General features: G+C 39.0%; 2 protein-coding genes and 1 non-coding gene across 3 annotated transcripts in view; 2 read left to right on the top strand and 1 right to left on the bottom strand.

Moving 5' to 3' along the window:
• igf2bp2b (insulin-like growth factor 2 mRNA binding protein 2b) overlaps window positions 1-4883 on the top strand; it is a 51077-nt gene extending 46194 nt beyond the window's left edge. The window contains exons 15-16 of the mRNA XM_060860020.1: window positions 696-809; window positions 1294-4883. Coding sequence (XP_060716003.1) covers window positions 696-809; window positions 1294-1392 — 213 coding nt within the window. The 3' untranslated portion in view covers window positions 1393-4883. The remainder of the gene's footprint in view (window positions 1-695; window positions 810-1293) is intronic.
• Window positions 4884-6999: 2116 nt separating this feature from the next.
• tmem41ab (transmembrane protein 41ab) lies at window positions 7000-16416 on the bottom strand. Its single transcript, XM_060860737.1, has 5 exons — window positions 16142-16416; window positions 11763-11913; window positions 10937-11098; window positions 9357-9495; window positions 7000-8357 (listed from the first exon to the last, which is right to left on the bottom strand). Exons 1-5 carry the CDS (start codon window positions 16306-16308, stop codon window positions 8119-8121), a joined length of 858 nt encoding a protein of 285 aa, XP_060716720.1. The 5' UTR covers window positions 16309-16416; the 3' UTR covers window positions 7000-8118.
• Window positions 16417-20887: 4471 nt separating this feature from the next.
• On the top strand, window positions 20888-20979 carry trnar-ucu (transfer RNA arginine (anticodon UCU)). Its single transcript is given in 2 exon segments — window positions 20888-20924; window positions 20944-20979. It is a non-coding gene; the product is annotated as a tRNA-Arg (tRNA).
• Window positions 20980-21250: the final 271 nt, after the last annotated feature.

Genomic DNA, 21250 nt, shown 5'->3' with positions numbered 1-21250 from the left:
ATTATATATATTATAGATATATTATAGATTATACTTTATTATATTATAGATTATTATATATATTATAGGGGGGCACGGTGGCTTAGTGGTTAGCACGTTCGCCTCACACCTTCAGGGTTGGGGGTTCGATTCCCGCCTCCGCCTTGTGTGTGTGGAGTTTGCATGTTCTCCCCGTGCCTCGGGGGTTTCCTCCGGGTACTCCGGTTTCCTCCCCCTGTCCAAAGACATGCATGGTAGGTTGATTGGCATCTCTGGAAAATTGTCCGTAGTGTGTGATTGTGTGAGTGAATGAGAGTGTGTGTGTGGCCTGCGATGGGTTGGCACTCCGTCCAGGGTGTATCCTGCCTTGATGCCCGATGACGCCTGAGATAGGCACAGGCTCCCCGTGACCCGAGGTAGTTCGGATAAGTGGTAGAAAATGAATGAATGAATATATATTATAGGTAATATGACCGTTTTTTTTTTGTGATTATTTTCTGTACTTATTTACTTAATTATTTACTTAATTATTTACTTAGTTATTATATATATATATATATGTTATAGGTAATTATATTATAGTTTTTTTAAGCCTCTACATCACAATTTTGTTGAATCTCAATGTCAAGGCAGCATTCCTTATTATCTGTGTGTAAAATGTCTACACTATTAACGACTGTCATGTGTCACTCACTTGTTGCTGTTGTTCTGTGCAGGTGAACGAACTGCAGAATCTCACCAGCGCTGAGGTCATCGTTCCACGAGACCAAACGCCTGACGAGAACGACGAGGTGTTTGTGAAAATCATCGGCCATTTTTTTGCTAGTCAGGTAAGAGCACGAGTCTCTTCATCACCTTCAGCTGATGTAGTTAAAAGTCTGAAATACAGACACGGAGCTCAAGTTTCCTAGTACGGACCATAAGTGAGGTCAGTTTTATGTCCAGGGCTTTTCTGTTATATACGCTGAGTCAGTTTTATCATGAAAATTATTTAATAATCAAAGAGATTATTTAATGGAGGGATTTTATTTTAGTATTTTTTTAACCCTGTGATTTGATCATAATTAGGGGAGTTTAAGGCTGTAACTTAATTACACAAATAATTGTGTAACTCACAATTAATTTAATAATTAACTTAATAATTAACTCATAATTAACTTAGTATTTTTTTGCACTTTCAGTCATAGGACAGCGCAATAAAAGTGTACACTATTTACCACATAAAAACATAGAGTCAATAAAGCACAGAACACTGTAACATCAGCATTATAAAAAAAAAGTCCTGTATTAAAGTATTAAAGCTTTGATTTGCAGTCTGCACAGCGGAAGATCAGGGAAATCATCCAACAAGTCAAACAGCAGCAGCAGAAAAACCAACAGGGGGCAGCGACACCATCGCAGCACACCAAGTGACCAGCAGGGGGCAGCCAGCAAACAGCAGCAGCAGCCTGTGAATGTAGCTCCTCCGAGCGCAAACCAAATCGAACACAAAGGCGCAAGAGAACGAAAAAAAAACAAGCGGGAAGGAAACACACAGAAGGACATGCAACAAGATCGAAACCAAAGAACCTTATAAGACCTGAACGAGCCTCATTCCGAGAGCTAAAACTACTCTGTGAGCGCTCCAGATGTTTCATAATTCTGAACGTGAGGAGTTGCTGTGGAATGGTACGCTGGTTTGGATCTGTCCTCTAAGAAGCACACGTTAAAATCCGGCTGCCTGTGAGATGATCGTACCAGCAAACATTGTGCTTCTCTCCCACACAGGAGTGGAAGCTGCAGCCATCAGCACATTCAGGCTGAGTGCAGCACACTGTGGAAATGTAGCCTGACTAGCATGTAACAACACAGACTGTTGAACGAGTGACAAATAACTACCTGAAGGAGCGCGGAGTAAAGACGCGTAGATGTGTAACAGTGTCTGTCGATTCCAAGACCGTAATGTGTGTTCTATAAAGTCGCCTGTAGCCTTCGAAAGTTTTACTTAAAGAAAAAAAAAACAAACAAAAAAAAAACACCCGGACACTTATGGCAGAATTCCCAACTCATTTAGCATATGGATACATAAGTAGTTAGCATGTCCCAATCACACTCTGAAATTTCCTTAGCGTAGATGCTAATTTTGCACTTTTTTAGTGTTTGTTAATCAGGCCTTTAATGTGAATAAACAGTCAGGCTTTAATTTAGACCTTTTAAAGTTTAGCACAAGATTCTCACTTTCAGTTGAATAGCGTCTGATCATTTGCCCCGTGCTAACCCGCTTCTCCCGTCTTGCTTTTCTTTTTATCCCTGTGTTTCTTTGCCAGTTTTTTCAAGCTCACCTGACCAAGATTGAAGTCTATTGAGCTCTCCTGAGGGAGGAAAAAACAAAAAAAAAAACAAAAGAGTTTAATACGATTATGATTGTAAAAAATGTCCAGTCAGCCTTTTTATTGCGAATGTTGTTACAGCTTCACTCACCCTGAATACATGCTCTGTACTAGATTCAACTAAAGCACTTCAAATATTTTAGCGTGCAAAAAAAAAGTGAACAGCAAAAGTCTGGAAAAGTGCAAGTGCAATAATTAGAGGCTGCCTACAAGCTGCATTCGGGACAATTAATCACGTCCTGTACAGGTGGCCTGATAACCAGTGAATGTATACAGTTTCTACCTGCCTTCTGCAGCACACTACGTCCTGTCTGTCTGTCTGTCTGTCTGTCTGCCTGCATGTCTGTCTGCCTGTCTGTCTCTCTGTCTGCCTGCATGTCTGTCTGTCTGCCAGTCTGTCTGTCTCTCTGTCAGTCTGTCTCTTTGTCTGTCTCTCTGTTTTGCCTGCCTTTCTGTCTGCCTGTCTGTCTCTCTCTGCCTGCCTTTCTGTCTCGCTGCCTGTCTGTCTGCATGTCTTTCTTTCTTTCTTTCTTTCTTTCTTTGTCTTTGAATTTTTTTGTATTCTTTCTTTTCTTTATTCTTTTCTTTTTTTAATGTCTTATTTGTTTTGTATCGTCTTCATCTGTTCTAATTTCTATATTTTTATTTTTTATTATTACCACTTAACCTCCCTTTTATTTCCCCCCCTTTCTTTCTTATGTCTTTTTCATTTTTCTGTTTCATTTTACGCCACGTTTGTCATCTTCCTTCCTTTTAATCCTTATTTAGTTTTTTTTTTTCCTTTCTTGTGCACGTTTGTTTATGCATTTCTTTATTTTTTTTTTAAATTTTTTTTAAGTCTTTCTTCTTTCTATCTCCTCTTGTCTCCTCTTTGTGTCCTGCGTTTGAGGCACGTCGAACGTCTTTTGACCTTTTTTTTTTACGTTTCCTGGCTTGTAAGAAACTTGTTCTTGTGTGTCCTGAACCGAAAAAAAGAAGAGTGTCTGAGGGTTTTTTTTTGGTTTAAACTTAAATCTTACAATCGTACAAGGTGACTGTGGGACGTTTATGGCTTATCTTTTTGTTTTGTTTTTTTTGGTGAGAAATGCTGCCCTTTAAAATTTCCTAATGATGAGTTTTAGAAGCCATTAAAGATGCTGACTTTTATAAAAAAAAAAAAACAAACAAAAAAAACAATTCATCACCTTGTTATCTGAACTTTCGCAGTGATAAAGCGATGGTGGAGTCTGAGCGGTTAGTGTGATATATCACTACACTGACGAGGTGCTGTTTATCGTGTTAAACATGAAGCTTAGCGGTTATTTATGGATAGGTAAAATAAACACACACACACACATATATATATATATATATATATATATATATATATATATATATATATATATATATATATATATATATATAAAGATCATGCAGCGCTAATACAATTGTGTGCACAGGTCAGAAATCTAACCTTCATGTAAACCAGTACGAGAAATAACCTTCTACCTCAAGAACAAGGTACCTCAGTCCAATCTCTTTCTACATATTTTGTATAAACCTTGTAAATTTAGCTCATGAGTGATTTTTTTTTTTCTTAAATTTTCTAAAAAATAAGAGCGATTAAAATTTTTTTTTTTTTTTTACAAGAGAATTAGTAAAGATGGTGTAAAGCCACCACCGTGCTTTTTCTTGGAAAAGTGGCACGTGCCTCGTACCAGAAGCTGTACATTGCTGTACTTTATTGGACCTTAAGAGTTCCTTGTTGAGGTTGATATAACTAACGCTAGCACAACTGACTACCTGGATAGATGAGATTAACACCGCTCTTGTATTAGGTTGGTTTTTCCCCCCCAAAGTATTTTGTTTAACATAAGATTTTAATGAAAAAGAAAAAAGTCATGCCAGATATGCGACATGTTGTAAGTGTCAGTAGTAAGAAACGATTTGTAGCTGAAAAAAATTCAGACTGCTTGCTAGTTTTTTGTTGTTGTCTTTGTATTTTTTTTTTTTTTTTTGTTTTTTTTTTTTGCGGTGTAACTCCATAGCAAAGTCGCGCCACTCTGAAAGGGTGCAGTATCTCATTAACACGTTTCTTCTGAATAGCCGCTAACACCAATCTGTGTGGTTTTAGGAAATATATTTTTTAGTTCCAATGCTGTTACATGCTGTTTGATTCCCATCTGTAAAATGCAGAGTTGATCACTATCTAACCTGGTTGTCTGTTTATTTACAGGTCTGTTGCTTTTTTGTTTTTGTTTGCTAACTGGTTGTGCTTCTGGTGTTATTTTTCCTTGTTTCTCTGTATCAGGTTCTGTTACCTGTACTGTGAATGGTTTGGCATTTAGACATGGCAGACCTGTGAAAGCACTGGATTACAACAGTGCTTATTAATACAACAACACACACACACACACACACACACACACACACACACACACACAAGCTTCTGCTAACTTTTTTTTTCCATTTAGGATTGAACTTGTTTTGCTTTTTTTAGCTAAACCACACAGACCACCAGCTTGGATATGAGCAATAAAGAGACACTTTAAAACAGTGCTAGAGCTGTACGTGTGTGTGTGTGTACGTGTGTGTGTGTTTGATTGTTTCACTAAAGCTTAATTAGGAAGAAATATAGACCAAACTAAATTTCTGCTTTGACCTTCAACATTTAAAGGGTTAATCTGAAACGTTGACTTTTTTGTATTAATATGAATAAGAAGCCATTTTTTTCCAACAATTTTCCAAGTTTATAATAGGGCTTTGAATATTAATCAAGAAAATTATTTTAACTATCAAATTATTTGAATAACATATTTGATAACCTCATATAGAATTTTGCTGGTTGAAGATAAACACCTTCAAATGTTAGATGCTTCTGAACAAACACTTGAGTGAAGGACGTCACAGAGAGCAGAAGCGGGTCTGATATCAATCAGCTTTTACTTTAAAGATTGAAACATTTGTGTGGAACTTTTCTATGAATATATCGCCTTTAGTAGGTTAGATTCAATATAAAAAAAAAAAAGAAATTCTGATGGAAACATCCAAACATGAGCAAACTCCATTTGTTTGGCATCTGGAGGAGTTAAAGGTGGGGTCTCCGTTGTTTGAAAGCAATGTTGACATTTGAAATCACCAAAACAAACACGCCTCTAACCCAAATGGGTCCCGCCCCTGTTTTGATAGCTCCGCCCCACACATACACCAGACAAGTATAACCCAAGTATAACCCAGACAACTCTTATGGTGGAACCTGTTGGGGCAGCTGACCGAGGGTATATTTTTATCAATAAATGAACTCAGTGAGTAATACTATGGTAATACAAATGTGTTTTTGTAGTACTGTGTGTTGTACCATGAAAGGTTTAGCTCCATTTCACGTAGGAAGAAATTCAGTTCTCTCCAGCGCTGGAAAGCTGATCCTATATTAACACGGGTCCTACTTCTTGTCATGACTTCGAAGTCATGATCCAGTCCAAATAAAAATCATATTTTAACTTTAACTGTTTGGCTTCCGGGGGGCACGGTGTCTTAGTGGTTAGCACGTTCGCCTCACACCTCCAGGGTTGGGGGTTCGATTCCCGCCTCCGCCTTGTGTGTGTGGAGTTTGCATGTTCTCCCCGTACCTCGGGGGTTTCCTCCGGGTACTCCGGTTTCCTCCCCCGGTCCAAAGACATGCATGGTAGGTTGATTGGCATCTCTGGAAAATTGTCCGTAGTGTGTGAGTGTGTGAGTGAATGAGAGTGTGTGTGTGTGCCCTGCGATGGGTTGGCACTCCGTCCAGGGTGTATCCTGCCTTGATGCCCGATGACGCCTGAGATAGGCACAGGCTCCCCGTGACCAAAGGTAGTTCTGATAAGCGGTAGAAAATGAATGAATGAATGAATGTTTGACTTCCTTCATGCACCGAAAAGAAAACACAAACATCATTCTGAAATTTTCCACTCACTCAATTTCAATAACAATATTTAGTTAGACGATTAACGACTCAAAAGAGACAGAGACAAATTGACATCCAGGTCAAACGATAAAAGGTTTAAAAGTTAAAAAGCAATTTAGCAATTTAAATTTAAATGTTAGCAATTTATTGAAGAGGAATAAAAACCCTCAGGATGCTGTAGGGAAGTATTTAACATCAGGCTACATTACAGCACCGCATCGTTGATTATTTTTCTATAACGATGTGCACCATGCTGTTTTATTCCCTTTATACTATTTTTGTACTCAATGAGGTTTATAGACAATCGAATATAAAACCAGGGGCTGGAAGAGATCCTGATACAATCACATATATAATCACAAGGATGTGGAAGCCTAGTGGTTAAGGTGTTGGAAGGTTGTGAGTTTGATCCCAGGTCCACCAAGCTGATACTGTTGGGCCCCTGAGCAAGGCCCTTAACCCTCAATTGTATTAAATGAGATAAAATGTAAGACGCTCTTACGGGTAGCGGTGTCTGCTAAATGCTGGAAATGTAATGTTGTAAAACATGAAATAGAAATACCCTTTAACTCAGATAAAAAAAATTGAAGAATTGTTTTTTTATTTTAATTTTCAGGTCAATTCTTAACCTTAAAGGATTTATAATAGAAAACAAATCACACAAGAGAAACGTCTTATCTGTTTAAAAGGTTTGTTATTTTTGCAAACACCAGAGTTTCTAGGGTTATTTTCTAAATATCAAATAAAACATTAAGTAATTCATATTCTTTAAGACGTAGTGAGATCAGATCAAGAAAACAAGCTATACATAAAATTCAACAAAAGCAATATAAATATGAAAAAAAAAATTCAGTACATCACGCTGAAAATAATAGTCGCATTAAAATACATGCATGTTCTGTCAAGCTGAGGCGGAGTTCCAATAAAAGCAGCATTCATGGGATAAAAGCACATTTAGACGATGTCTATTTTATTTTCTCTCTGTTAATGTAAATGTAAGTAAAAAACTTTAAGGCATGAGTTAAGGCACGTTTAAGTAACTTGAACTCACTTCACAGATACTTGAGGTTTGAACTCAGAACACAAAGCTAATGCTCAGAGTATTAAACTGTTCACACTCCTGACTCGCTTTCTTTAGAAATCTTTAGAAATATATATTTTTAAATAAAAGGTGTGAGGACACATTTTAAGGCGTAAATCGAACTGAATTCTTTTTTAGTCGTAATAAATAAAAATACTTTCTCTGGTATTTTACAAGCAGATATAAATAAGTTTACAGTGCAACAATAAATACTGGACTATCAAATGTGTAAACTTTCAGCACCTGAGACACAACTGACAAACACTGCACAAGCATTTATAAGGATTAAAGGAATATTTTGAGGGAAATGTACATTATTTTCCGATTTCCTGTAAATGCAGTCAATCAGACAGTGTATTTTTGCATCAGTCAACAAAATGTCTGATCAGCTGCATTTAGGGGAAAATTGGTAATTGCGTAAATGCCATTTTTATTATTCCTTTAATGTTCCAACAAGGGCAAAGGCACATTAGAAACACACCCTTTATAAACAAACTGAAACAATTTTTTTTCAGGTTCTATTTTAGTTTAAGGCATTACAGGTCTCCTCTTTGGCACAGTGTGTGAAAGAGTAACTTTCCCAACAGTCTTTGCTTAAGTGACTCACTGAATATTAGAAATAGTAATTTGCTACAAAGTTGTTAAACATTTACACGAAAACTGTTGTGACAAAACTGGACTTAAATATTAGTCTGAACAATGCAGTGATTCTAGAAATCACCTCCTGTTCAGTGCTGTGCCCCTGCAGATCCCTGATCTACTGCAGGTCATCTGTTTTTGAGGTCGTTAAGCTCATTGAGCTGTTTTTTCTGGCCGTTGGGCTGCATGCCGTCCAGTTTGAGGTGCGACTGACTGTAGCGGCGGATGACGGCGCCGGGCAGCAGGGCTACACACGCTATGAGCAGCAGCTGCAGCAGAGTTCCCCAAGAGAAGATGCCGTCCAGTGACGTGATCTCTGACAAGATGGCTCCCGTCCTCACGCAGATGAAGTTGTAGGGGATCAGACCTGGGGAAACATTTCAATATGATTATGATGTCATTTATGTAACCAACAGTTTCCAAAAAAAAAAAACGAGATGTTTAGCTTGGATGTTTAGATGTTAAGCATTAGATGTTCAGTGAGAGCCACATTTCTGAGAACTGAAATACTTTTATTATTTAATACAAACGTTTTTCAGGATCAGCAGTAACTCCAGCAGAGCTTTAGAAGTTTCTGTTAATGACTCAAGCTGGCATGGACTCCTTGCGTACTTTGTGTAAAATCTGCGTTAGATCGGATTCATGCGGTGTCGCCTGAACACAGGGATATGACAGGAGGAAACCTTTCGACCTTTTGTGCAAAGGTGTTAACGTGGTCAATATTACATTGACAATACATGACAACATTGAAAGAAAAAAACATCTAGTGATCGGATTTTCTGAAGGTGAAAAAGACTTGTTCTGATGTGCTTTTCTGACCACCGTGGTTGTAAAGAGCCGTAATTCAAGTCACCACAAAAACCTTCTCGACCATTCTCATCAGAATTGTGTTTCTACCCATTTAACTGTCACTCACTGGATGTTTTTTAGAGACTCTTAAGTGTGAAATAAAGAGATCTGCAATTTCTGTAACACTCCAACCGGCCCATGTGGCACCAACAACCAAGACATAGTCAAAGTTTAATGTGAACCCATTGACTTTTGTCTGCTGCCACGTGATTGGCTAATACAGACTTCATGAATATGCATATCATTAATTTAAATGTTTACAATTGTGTACATAAAACACGTACCTCGGTTGTAAGTATCATATGCATAAGGGTTAGAAAATTGTACTTAAGAAGACAATGTGTCTGAATAAACTTTTTGCCATTATTGCTTAATGTCATTGGCTAAAAACCATAATCTTAACCTGATTACGCTAGCTTAGCTTCTATACAGCTTTAATATCATTAATATTCAAATTTGTATTGCTCTTATTTAGTGTTCATGACTGAGAATTGCTTGGCCAGATACACTCACTCACCAATAAGGACAGAGAAGAAGAACATGGGGATGGGGATGTTGAGGATGGGAGAAGTTACATTCAAGAACCAGTTGGGTGTCATTGGAAAGAAGCGCAGGAAAAGCAGGAAGAAGAACAGACTGCTTCTGTTTTCTTCCACCTGAGACATTTATATACAGAGAGAGAGAGAGAGAGAGAGAGAGAGAGAGAGAGGCATGAGAATCTAGTGTTCATCTTCTACTGAAACATCTCTATTCTTCCACAGTGTAAACCATTTGAAAGCCTTTCGCTTCATTAAAAGCACATGCTGATGACCACAATGAACATCCTGTTCTATTCTATTCTTTTTGTCACCATTTGTTTGGCTTCAGCACATCTGTGAGGAGTGAGGAAAGGTCGCCACCTTGTGAACAAATATTGAATTATTTCTTTTAGGCTGGTTTTAATTGGCTCAGGAATCAGACCAGGAAATTTCATTCATTTATTCATTGTTCAATTCATTTTCAGAAATTATTTCAATGTAATTCACATTGTCTCAAAGCAGCTTTACAGGACTATAGAAACAGAATAAAAAAATATGTAAAGTATAAAATGAAGTTGCTATTTATCTCTAACATTTGTCCCTAATGATCAAGCCTGAGGTGATGGTGATGAGGAAAATCTCCCTGAGATGATATGAGGAAGAATCCTTTAGAGGATCCAGACTCAGAAGAGAACCTCATCCTTTATTTGGGTGACACTGGACAGGAAATAATGTAAATGTTAATAATGTCTTTTCTACAACAGTTTATAGTTCACCACAGACCAAAAAGAGCTTCATCCTGGTCAGGTCATGATTGATGTGGATCCTGCCACAGAAACACTGGGCACTAAGGTGAGAGAATTCACCCTGGATGGGATGTTAATGAATTGCTGGGTATCTCTCTCTCTCTCTCTCTCTCTCTCTCTCTCTCTCTCTCTCTCACACACACACACACACACACACACACACACAGGCTGGAGGATACTGGAGAAACCCAACTGAACACCAAACAGACAATAACCCAAATCACTAGTTATTGGTTTTGATGGCTAGGTACACATTTGATGTTAAGAGAGAGAGAAAAAAAGAAATTTTAAAAGAAAGGAAAGAAAGAGAAGTGACAGACAAGCAAATCGAATTACCAAATGTAACTTAAATACACATAACTCATTAGATTTATTCCCTCTATTTCCTCCTAAACATACAATAGAGCAGAGGATCTCAATCTTGGTACATTTAGTACACGTTACGAACAAAATCTATCTATTTAAATATTAAACTCATTATACAAATATGTACAATAAGATTCAGGCTATTTATCCCAGTCATCAAAAAATTTTCCCTTTAATTTCCATCAACAGAACATTAGGTCAGAGTTGACATTTGTTTATAGGAACTGGTTTTTGACTTTTTGAGGTTTGGTGTAAACCATTTCAGTTCAAAATACCAGTCAAAAAATGTTAAACACTATAAGAACTCAATAATAAATATGTTAACAGTGCTTTGTTTGCCAAGCTTTATGAACCCCACACTGCTCTAGTGATTCACCCCCTTTTCAACACACAGTAATCATTCTTACCTTCTTCTGTAACATGGCCACTTTCTCTGGGAAGAAGCGGATCACGTGTCGTTTGCCGAACGTACGAGACAGCAGGTAGCAGTTAGTGGAGCCCACTGTGGTGAGAGTGCAGGCAATGAGGAGGCCGTACCACGGGCCGAACAGCGCTCCTGACAGCATGTTCTGGAAATTTGTGTTAAAATAAATGTTGATGATGATCTAATGATAATAGTCGTTTGAAATTATAGTCACCGGTCCATTTTAGAAATCCGCTTCAACATGGTTGCTTCAACAAGTTTCAGCTTGATGCTGCCAATGAGGAGGTCTTTATTAAAATAGTTCTAATGTGCGAAAGGGGGCACGGTGGCTTAGTGGTTAGCACATTCGCCTCCCACCTCCAGGGTCGGGGTTCGATTCCCGCCTCCACCTTGTGTGTGTGGAGTTTGCATGTTCTCCCCGTGCCTCGGGGGTTTCCTCCGGGTACTCCGGTTTCCTCCCCCGGTCCAAAGACATGCATGGTAGGTTGATTGGCATCTCTGGAAAAATTGTCCCTAGTGTGTGATTGTGTGAGTGAGTGAATGAATGTGTGTGTGTGTGCCCTGCGATGGGTTGGCACTCCGTCCAGGGTGTATCCTGCCTTGATGCCCGATGACGCCTGAGATAGGCACAGGCTCCCTGTGACCCGAGGTAGTTCGGATAAGCGGTAGAAGATGAATGAATGAATGAATAATGTGCGAAAGGTTTTAATGGAAATATGAGCTAAAACCTTGTACAAGACTATATACGAATTATAATGCAGGATCACCAATGAACTATTTTTTAGGTATAGGATTGTTGTTCTACTAACCAGGAAGGAGGAACCAGGAATGGCGAAGGACTGCTTGTAGAGGTAGGCGCTGCAGAACAGCACGAGCACATAACCTGTGTGTTGTTGCTTATAAAACTTGAGCAGCTCGGCCAGATCTCGCAGCTCCTCCAGGTCTGAAGGGAAATGCAGCCTGATAGGAAATCATAAACAGGAAGAAAGAGAGAAATCATAAACCGTTAAAACAATTAAGCTTAAAATACGAAACAGCACCTGTTTGGAGTCTTTGGCCAAATTTTTAGGAACATCTTGATTACTTGTTAGATTGAGGGTAAATTTTTTTGATACTGAACTCAACTAATCAACTGCCAAGGAATCAACTACCACATATTATGTCAGTCTTGCCATAAACTTAAAGCTCAAATCTTTGTTGGTGTGCTTCTACTGTTGGTGTGCTTCTACTTGTTGGTGTGCTTCTACTGTGTCTTCTTTTCCTTGATTTTCTTCCTCAGCTGTTGATTTTGTGTCTTCTGGTTTTGAGTACATCAACATTTTGTCAGTTGTAGAGCATGTCTGCTTGTCTATCTTGACCTCATTGACCTGGGATCATTAACCTATGTCTTGACGTCATTGACCTGGGATCAGTGTAGCCTCATATGCTTGTTCTTGGCTGACAGGAAGGTGTCATGATGTTTTTTGTTGGTGGATATTTCAGTTAACATAGTCTTCTTTTCAGCTCAATCTAGACATTCTCCCGAATCCTGTTTTGTTTGCTACACATTGTGTGTGAAAATCCCATCAAATCCCAAATAAACTCATCGGGCATCAAAAACTACACCATAGTCACCTTTTTCCCCCATATTGATGTTTGATGTGAACATTACATAAAGCTCTTGATCTGTAGCTGCTGCGCTGCTGCCACGTGATTGGCTGATTGTATAGTTACATGACAGAGCAGAGGTAGTGTTTTTATAAAAGTGGACAGTGTGTGTTTTCACACACTCTTGACTCGATCTTTATTAGTACACAGTGTGACCTATGACTCTCTTAAACCCTGAGACCTTTACAGAACATTAATCACTCAGCACTGTGCTCTCTCTCTCTCTCTGGCAGGGTTGAAACACAGGAAATAAAGACCTAAAATAAAATTTCTGGCTTGGGAAAAGCAAACAAAAAATGCACAAGCCTGTGATTACTGGACATCTGGACATGTAGGAAATAGCAATGAGTGAGAAATATGTGGAGTCAGCATTGGTGAGGAAGGAGAGAGATGAAACATGACACAACTGTGAGACTGAAATAGCATGGTGCTCTCTCTGCAGTGTGAGTATGAGTGTGTGCTCACAAACCTGACAGCCACAAACACCTCCTGAAACTTAAGACTCAAATCAAGTATATGTTTCCATGCCATGCCCACAACGCACTGGGCTTCACCACCCTATCATTAACTAATAAACAATGTCCCGTGCTGGCACTGGTAACTCGAGCGCTGTTACCGTTATGCCAGTATATGGTGAAAGCACATGGCACTGACTGAAAAATGTACAATACAATTCTTTCTTTCTTTCTTATTTTCTCTTTTCTTTCTTTCTTTCTTTCTTTCTTTCTTTCTTTCTTTCTTACTTACTTACTTATTTTAATCCCTTATCACACACACTCTAAGACATGTCCACAGACATAACACATTATTTATGGGAAATTCCCGAAACTATAGATAAGGATGGTGTGTGTGTGTGTGTTTGTGTGTGTGTGTGTGTGTGTGTGTGTGTGTGTGTGTGTTTGTGTCGTGAACCTCTGCACTCTTAGTAATCAGACTCAGACTGGACCAGCTGCTTGTTTTGCAGAAATGATCTTGGCCTTTCTAAAAGACTTTCTCTGTTTTCACAGCCGCCTGTCATGTCCTCACCCTCTCCTCATTCTTCACCTTTAGTAGCCTTCTAATTATCATTCACACATTTCTGCCTGCACTTTGACCGATGTTTTGATATTTGAGCAAATAAAATATTATCAGTGTTTCTACTTGAGCACAATATGTTAGGAATAAAACAAGATGTCCCAATGGTGTGCTTTTACAGTAAAATAATGTGGCAATGAGACCAATAACAGCATCTAAGTGTTTTATTCTGCTTATTCCACAACAATTTGCCAAATTATTTAAATGATTTTTTTTCCCTACACATGCTCCTGAATTAAATGCAAGTCCAGTCAATTTCTTTCCCCCAAATAAATCTCAGAACCAACAGATCTGCTTCAAGACACTTAAACTCTTCTTCCTGAAAGACACACCACTATGTAATTTACTAATTATAGGAGCTGTATTAGAAAAGGGAAATCACCGAACTGTCCTGAGAAAATGTCTGTGTACAGGATCTGTGTACACGCTGTACTGGTCACTTCCAGCTGAGACATAAACTAGGTCTTAATCTCTTACTCAAAAGAAACAGGACGTCAGTACTCAGATCATCCTGTCAAAGCCAGGAGCTGCAGCCAGGGACACCACTGGATATAAATCTAATTCATTACACCCCCTTTACAGTATGAACCATTCTAGTTTTGGGGTGTAGAACTTTAAATTCCTGGGCTTTGCTTGGACCTGACCAACCACAATATGTCAGATTTAACATGGATTAGAGGTGTGTTTGTTTGTCATTCATTAAAGCTTTAATTAAACCCATTTGATTGAAGTGACCAGTCAAAAAAAGAAATCAATAATATCATCAAATTTGTCAGAAATGGGTTGATTTCCTTCACAGACTCCTCACTGTGAATGAATGACTGGCAAAGAGAGAATGATTCCTACTGTATTCTGGGCAATCTGACTAGCTGCATTTCTTTGTAGATGTCCTGCCATATGCATATTTATGATGGAAGAAGCATAATGGAGTAATGTATTAAGAAATGTTTCACAGCAACCTCCCTTTGTCAGTTATTAGAGAGTTTTCCTCAAATCAGTGACAGAAAATAAGGCTCACCATTTGCAAAGTCAGTTTAGCGTCGATTTTCTTTCTTCGAAAAGGAATTACTAAATTAATAATATTATAACAACTCTTTCCGTCATTTTTTTACTAAAGAGCCATCAATTCTGACATGTGGAAATCCCAGAATTATCTTTGAAGTGGTCCCTTGGCGAGCTGAGGACAGCTGCTGGGTGTGAATTGGGCTGTATAGTTTTTCCGCTGGCCAGAGGAGAAACTGAGGAGCTGTGGTCTTACAGATGGGAATTTGAAGAGGGTTGTATTACTCTGAGACACACAGTAGCGTGACATGAAGACTCCCTCAGCTGAGAGTCTAAAATACAATGAAAGTCATCAGGGATAACGTAACAATGATCAGTGATCACTATACCATGTTTAGATCTTTATAATTATTGATTGTTGTATGAATATTGCACCAACAGTCAAACAATAATAATAAAGTGCAGCATGTCTGTGCAATGAAAGCATTGTTGCCTGAGAGCTACAGGGTCCCTGGTTCTACTCTGAGATTGGGATAGTCAGTGTGAGGTTCTCCCAGTGTCTTGCCCTGGGAGTGAATCTGTGTGCTGTGTCCTAGGATGGATTGATGTCCAATCCAGGGTGTATTTCTGCCCGGCACCTAGTGTTCTCGCAACCAGGATAAAGTGCTTACAGACATGAAGGAATGAAGTCTTTAGGGCAGGAACAAGCACCTCATTCCTACAATTCATGCTCATTCCTCTATAGCCTTATTCTAAAAACATTTACTCTCACACCTAGACACACACGCACGCGCACACACACGCACACACACACACACACACACACACACACACATTAATTAACCTCAGTGTTACCCTGCCACCATCAGAGCATCTCTAGAACATACTTCGGCCGTAACTGCACTCACACACTTGCACCTGTATACATTTTAAAGATTTATTTGCCATAAAGTGATTGTATTTGGTTCTAGGTCTAGCATTCCATCAGTGCAAACATCTCAGTGCACTCAGCAGAATTAAGATGGAGCAACAAATTAAATCTCCTACTGTAGTCTAGTATGTAAAATTGTACCACACTTTTCAAAATAAAACTATTACTATTAAATAGTTCCTTGTCAGAGGGAACGGTTCTGTGTCATGATCTTTAAAATCCATGGAACAAAGAAAACTGGTTCTTCTATGAAAGGTTCTTTGGAGAACCAAAAAAATAATGTTTCTTCTATGGCAAAAAGCTTTTTTGGCTCTTTGGAGTGAACCATAGAATGTAGATGATTTAGAATAACAATTAATTACAGCTTTTTATCATCTGTATCTGTTTCATCTCAGAGGCACAAATAGTAATATGGGAAATAGTTACAGAAATCAGTACAAGATAAAATATATATATATATATATATATATATATATATATATATATATACCACGTGGTTACACTAAGGGTATTGTGTGTGGCAGACCGGCTCACCGGAGCTCCTCTTCATCTGCACTGCTGTCCTCAGCGCGCGCGCCCGTGTCCGCCGTGGGGTTGTGATATTGCGCGCGAGGCGGACCGGGGGGCAGAAAAGCCGACAGCATATAGAGGTAGAACGTGGCTGCTGCCACCACCGCAAATAAACCCCAAATCGAGCGCATGATCCCGCATAGAACCCGTTAACGAGTGTCCTGTCTGCGTGCGTCCACACCGATTTAAGGTCAGCTCGAGTCACGGTTCCCGGTCCGCCCTCGAGCTTTAGACGTACGTGGAACTACAGCATTTAAAACCGGGGGAAACTCCACACGGGGCAGCACCAGTCACATGCACACAAATATGGGCCTGGTGACAGCTGGAGAATTCACCTCAGTCATACACGGGCTACAGTGCCATATATGTGTATACACAAGCTTTCAGTTGATTCAATCTCTATTCAATTCAGTTCAATTCAATTCAGTTCAATTTATTTCTATAGCACTTTTAACAATTTCCCATTGTCTCAAAACAGCTTTCCAGATATATGGAAACAAGAGAGAGAAAAAGAAATATAAATAATAATAATAATAATAATAATAATACTAAGAAGAAGAAGAAGAAGAAGAAGAAGAAGAAAAATAAGGATAAAAATAAATTTATGAATATGTACAATTAAAGTTTTAAACTTTTAAAGTTGTAATTTAATTTACAATTAAATTAATTTAAAGAATATTAACTTAATTTACTCTCTCTCTCTCTCTCTCTCTCTCTCTCTCTCTCTCTCTATATATATATATATATATATATATATATATATATATATATACTATAATATAGTATATATATATATATATATACTATAATATAGTATATATATATATATATATATATATATATATATATATATATATACCCCATCCCTAATGAGCAAGCCAGAGGCGACGGCGGCAAGGAAAAACTCCCTGAGAGGACATGAGGAAGAAACCTTGAGAGGAACCAGGCTCAGAAGGGAACCCATCCTCAATCTAGACCCCTAAATCTAAAAGTAAATAATTTCTTCCACAATACAATTACATTTATGTATAACATCAATATTGTGAACGAATCACGTCCACGGCAGGGCAATTTTCACATCAAACATCAGAATGATTTAAAAACGTGATCTCAGTGACTTTGACCATGGCATGGTTGTCGTTTCAAATACTGCTGATCTCATAGCATGTCCTCTATTTCTACAATCTATGGATTTTATGCAGAATTGCAAGTGCAAAAATGCAGTGAACAGAAATGTCAGGAACAGCTTGGACTTCTCTGTCTGAACACTAGGGGGACGTTTTGTCTTGTGCCATGTGCTTTTGTTTTAGTTCACGTATTAGCCCCGCCCCCTATCCTTATCCGTCCCCGCCCCTGCTCACCTTTCCCTAATTGCCTACCCTATTTATACAAGTTGTCGTGTGTGTGTGTGTGTGTGTGTGTGTGTGTGTGTGTGTGTGTGTGTGTGTGTGTGTGTGTGTGTGTGTGTGTGTGTGTGTGTATATATATATATATATTTATGAAAAAAAATGTTTCTGTTTTGTTCTCTCAGTTCCTTTGTCTTCCCCAGTGTTTTTCCGTGTTTGTATTTTTCTTAATCAATATGTAATTTGTTCATATGATAATGAGCTAAACATTATTTATCAAAAAAATATGATTGTTTGATTTACATATTCATTGCTTTAATACATTTTTTTTAAGAATCAACACAAAATGTAATTGTTCAGGCTTTTTTTATGGTCGAATGTCAATAATAGAATGGGAATGTGGTAGAATGGGACTTAGAATGTTTGTGCTATTGCGGTCTTGTGACGTCACTGCGCTGAGCCATAACTACAGGGATGAGCGTGTCTGGTTTCCATGGCAATGTAAACTCTGTGATCTGCCAAAGTAAAGTGAACTCCAACCAAGTGACGATGGCGCAGGATCTACAGGATGTATCGTTAGCGTCCAGGGCTTTCATGTACAAAACTTCTCCTGAAGGTCTAAACGACGTGTTCAGCGTTGCTGGCTTTGTATTGCTCATCCTGTTCGCAGTATTTGTTCTTCTGATGCTCTGTAATTTTCTGGTGCACTGGAAAGGCTGGAAGTCACGTGACCAGAAAACGTGCACTAAGGCGGCTACACCGAAGAGGAGCCTGACTGTGTTCAGCTCCATGCTTCCACCTCGTGAACACTTTCTTGTGAACATGGACACGAGACCGGACTCGGTTCACACTCAGACCCCTGGTCATGTAGTGATAGAGAAGCCGGAGCCACAAGGCAAAGTGTCGAGGAAAAGACCTCTTAGGATCCACGCCGGAGACATGCGGAGGATTTACAGAGATAAAAGAGCTAAAGAGAGATATTTTCAACGACCCTTATCGACCACAACGGAAACAGGATGTCCATCACCTAATAAACCAATAAACTAATAAAATATTTGTCTTTGAAATAAAACAAATGTTTGAGTTTTGTTTGTGTATGTGTGTGTGTGTGTGTGTGTGTGTGTGTGTGTGTGTGTTAGTTGTAACTAGTTGAGTTGCATATTAGTAGGTTGTAAGTGAGCAACAGGAATAAAGTAGGAAATAAAATGCAGGAAAAAAAGGTAAAGTTCATTAAAAATTAAATAAAAAGTGAATTAACAATTGACACTAAGCAGTGAGATATAAACAGAAATATATCAAATTATACATAATTGTTTTAATGCTTCTTTTTTTTTTATAATGAATCATGCCACAGTGTCAGGATGTCAGTTTTTTATTTCTCTCTCTCTCTCTCTCTCTCTCTCTCTCTCTCTCTCTCGGGATCCTTAATACATACATCACTGATTGTAATTCTACACTATTTATATTTATTCTGGTCAGTTGGTAGTAACATGGCCTTGTTAAGGTTGTTGGTAAACTCTTATTTTGTTGTTCAGAAGCTTTACATTTTAAAATAAGCAAAAGTCAAAAAGTGAATTAAACACTAAATAAACTCTTAATTCATTCATTAACAGCTGCTTGCAGGTCTGTTAGATGGTTAACCAGTATCTTCATGGTTAAAGTGCATGTCAACATATAATTTATATTAAAAATCTTGATCGATAAGGTCGATAAGGGTCGTTGAAAATATCTCTCTTTAGCTCTTTTATCTCTGTAAATCCTCCGCATGTCTCCGGCGTGGATCCTAAGAGGTCTTTTCCTCGACACTTTGCCTTGTGGCTCCGGCTTCTCTATCACTACATGACCAGGGGTCTGAGTGTGAACCGAGTCCGGTCTCGTGTCCATGTTCACAAGAAAGTGTTCACGAGGTGGAAGCATGGAGCTGAACACAGTCAGGCTCCTCTTCGGTGTAGCCGCCTTAGTGCACGTTTTCTGGTCACGTGACTTCCAGCCTTTCCAGTGCACCAGAAAATTACAGAGCATCAGAAGAACAAATACTGCGAACAGGATGAGCAATACAAAGCCAGCAACGCTGAACACGTCGTTTAGACCTTCAGGAGAAGTTTTGTACATGAAAGCCCTGGACGCTAACGATACATCCTGTAGATCCTGCGCCATCGTCACTTGGTTGGAGTTCACTTTACTTTGGCAGATCACAGAGTTTACATTGCCATGGAAACCAGACACGCTCATCCCTGTAGTTATGGCTCAGCGCAGTGACGTCACAAGACCGCAATAGCACAAACATTCTAAGTCCCATTCTACCACATTGCCATTCTATTATTGACATTCGACCATAAAAAAAGCCTGAACAATTACATTTTGTGTTGATTCTTTAAAAAAAATTATGTAGGCTAAATCTATCTATCTATCTATCTATCTATCTATCTATCTATCTATCTATCTATCTATCTATCTATCTATCTATCTATAATTATACACTTGGTCTGGCTGGTAAAACCTTGACTGCGTATGTTATGTTGGAAAACACGTTGAAGAGGAGAAACAAGATAAAAATTATTAAGCAAGAGGCTAATCATTCTTTAGTGATCTTGTTAATGTCCTGCTTAATTATTTTATCTTATAGGAGCCGCTATAAACGGTAGTTACATAAAGTGTTACTTTATATTCACATATGCACTATAATAACTTATTTTTTTGATAAATAATGTTTAGTTCATTATCATATGAACACAATGCAAATGTCTTGATTTTGAGCCTGACATCTGTAAAAAATGTATTAAAAGAATCTGTTTTCTTGCCTGTAGTGATGGAGAACCACGTCACAAGGCAAGAGTGAAGTGGCTCAAAGATCACTCTCTCTCACTTATTTCCTACCGCTTATCCGAACTACCTTGGGTCAGGGGGAGCCTGTGCCATCTCAGGTGTCATTGGGCATCAAGGCAGGATACACCCTGGACGGAGTGCCAACCCATCGCAGGCCACACACACTCTCATTCACTCACACACTCACACACTAGGGACAATTTTCCAGAGATGCCATTCAACCTACCATGCATGTCTTTGGACCGGGGGAGGAAACCGGAGTACCCAGAGGAAACCCCCGAGGCACGGGGAGAACATGCAAACTCCACACACAAGGCGGAGGCGGGAATTGAACCCCCAACCCTGGAGGTGTTAGGCGAACATGCTGACAACTAAGCCACCGTGCCCCCGGCTCAAAGATCATTACATTGAAATTTTGGATCCATGGCCAGGCAATTCCCTGGATCTCAATCCCATAGAGATCCTGTGGTCAATCCTGAAAAGGCAGTGCTCATCATTGTGGAGGTGCTGTTTCTCCTCCTAGTTGGCTTACAGACATGGCTCTGTGGCGCAACGGATAGCGCATTGGACTTCTAAGTTACATTCAGTGAAGTGATTCAAAGGTTGTGGGTTCGAGTCCCACCAGAGTCGAGATTTTAGGCACTGAGTTGTTGATTAGAGGTGCAGAGTTCAAGCCCCAGCACTTAAGTCGTCAATGTTGGGCTCTTGAGCAAGGGCACTGTACCATGACGGGCACTGTACCATGACTGACCCTGAACCCAACCTCCAAGAAGAATTCCGCGGTGCTGTAACACAAAGTGTGTCACTAATAGCGGCTTCTTTCTCTAAATGTTGCTCCATCATTCTGGAAAATGCACGGATCATCACCAAATTACTCCTGGATCGTTTGGGGAAGTTGCTC

Source organism: Tachysurus vachellii, chromosome 24, assembly GCF_030014155.1.
Source record: "Tachysurus vachellii isolate PV-2020 chromosome 24, HZAU_Pvac_v1, whole genome shotgun sequence".
NCBI classification, from domain to species: domain Eukaryota; kingdom Metazoa; phylum Chordata; class Actinopteri; order Siluriformes; family Bagridae; genus Tachysurus; species Tachysurus vachellii.
This window is presented reverse-complemented; position numbering and strand designations above follow the sequence as displayed.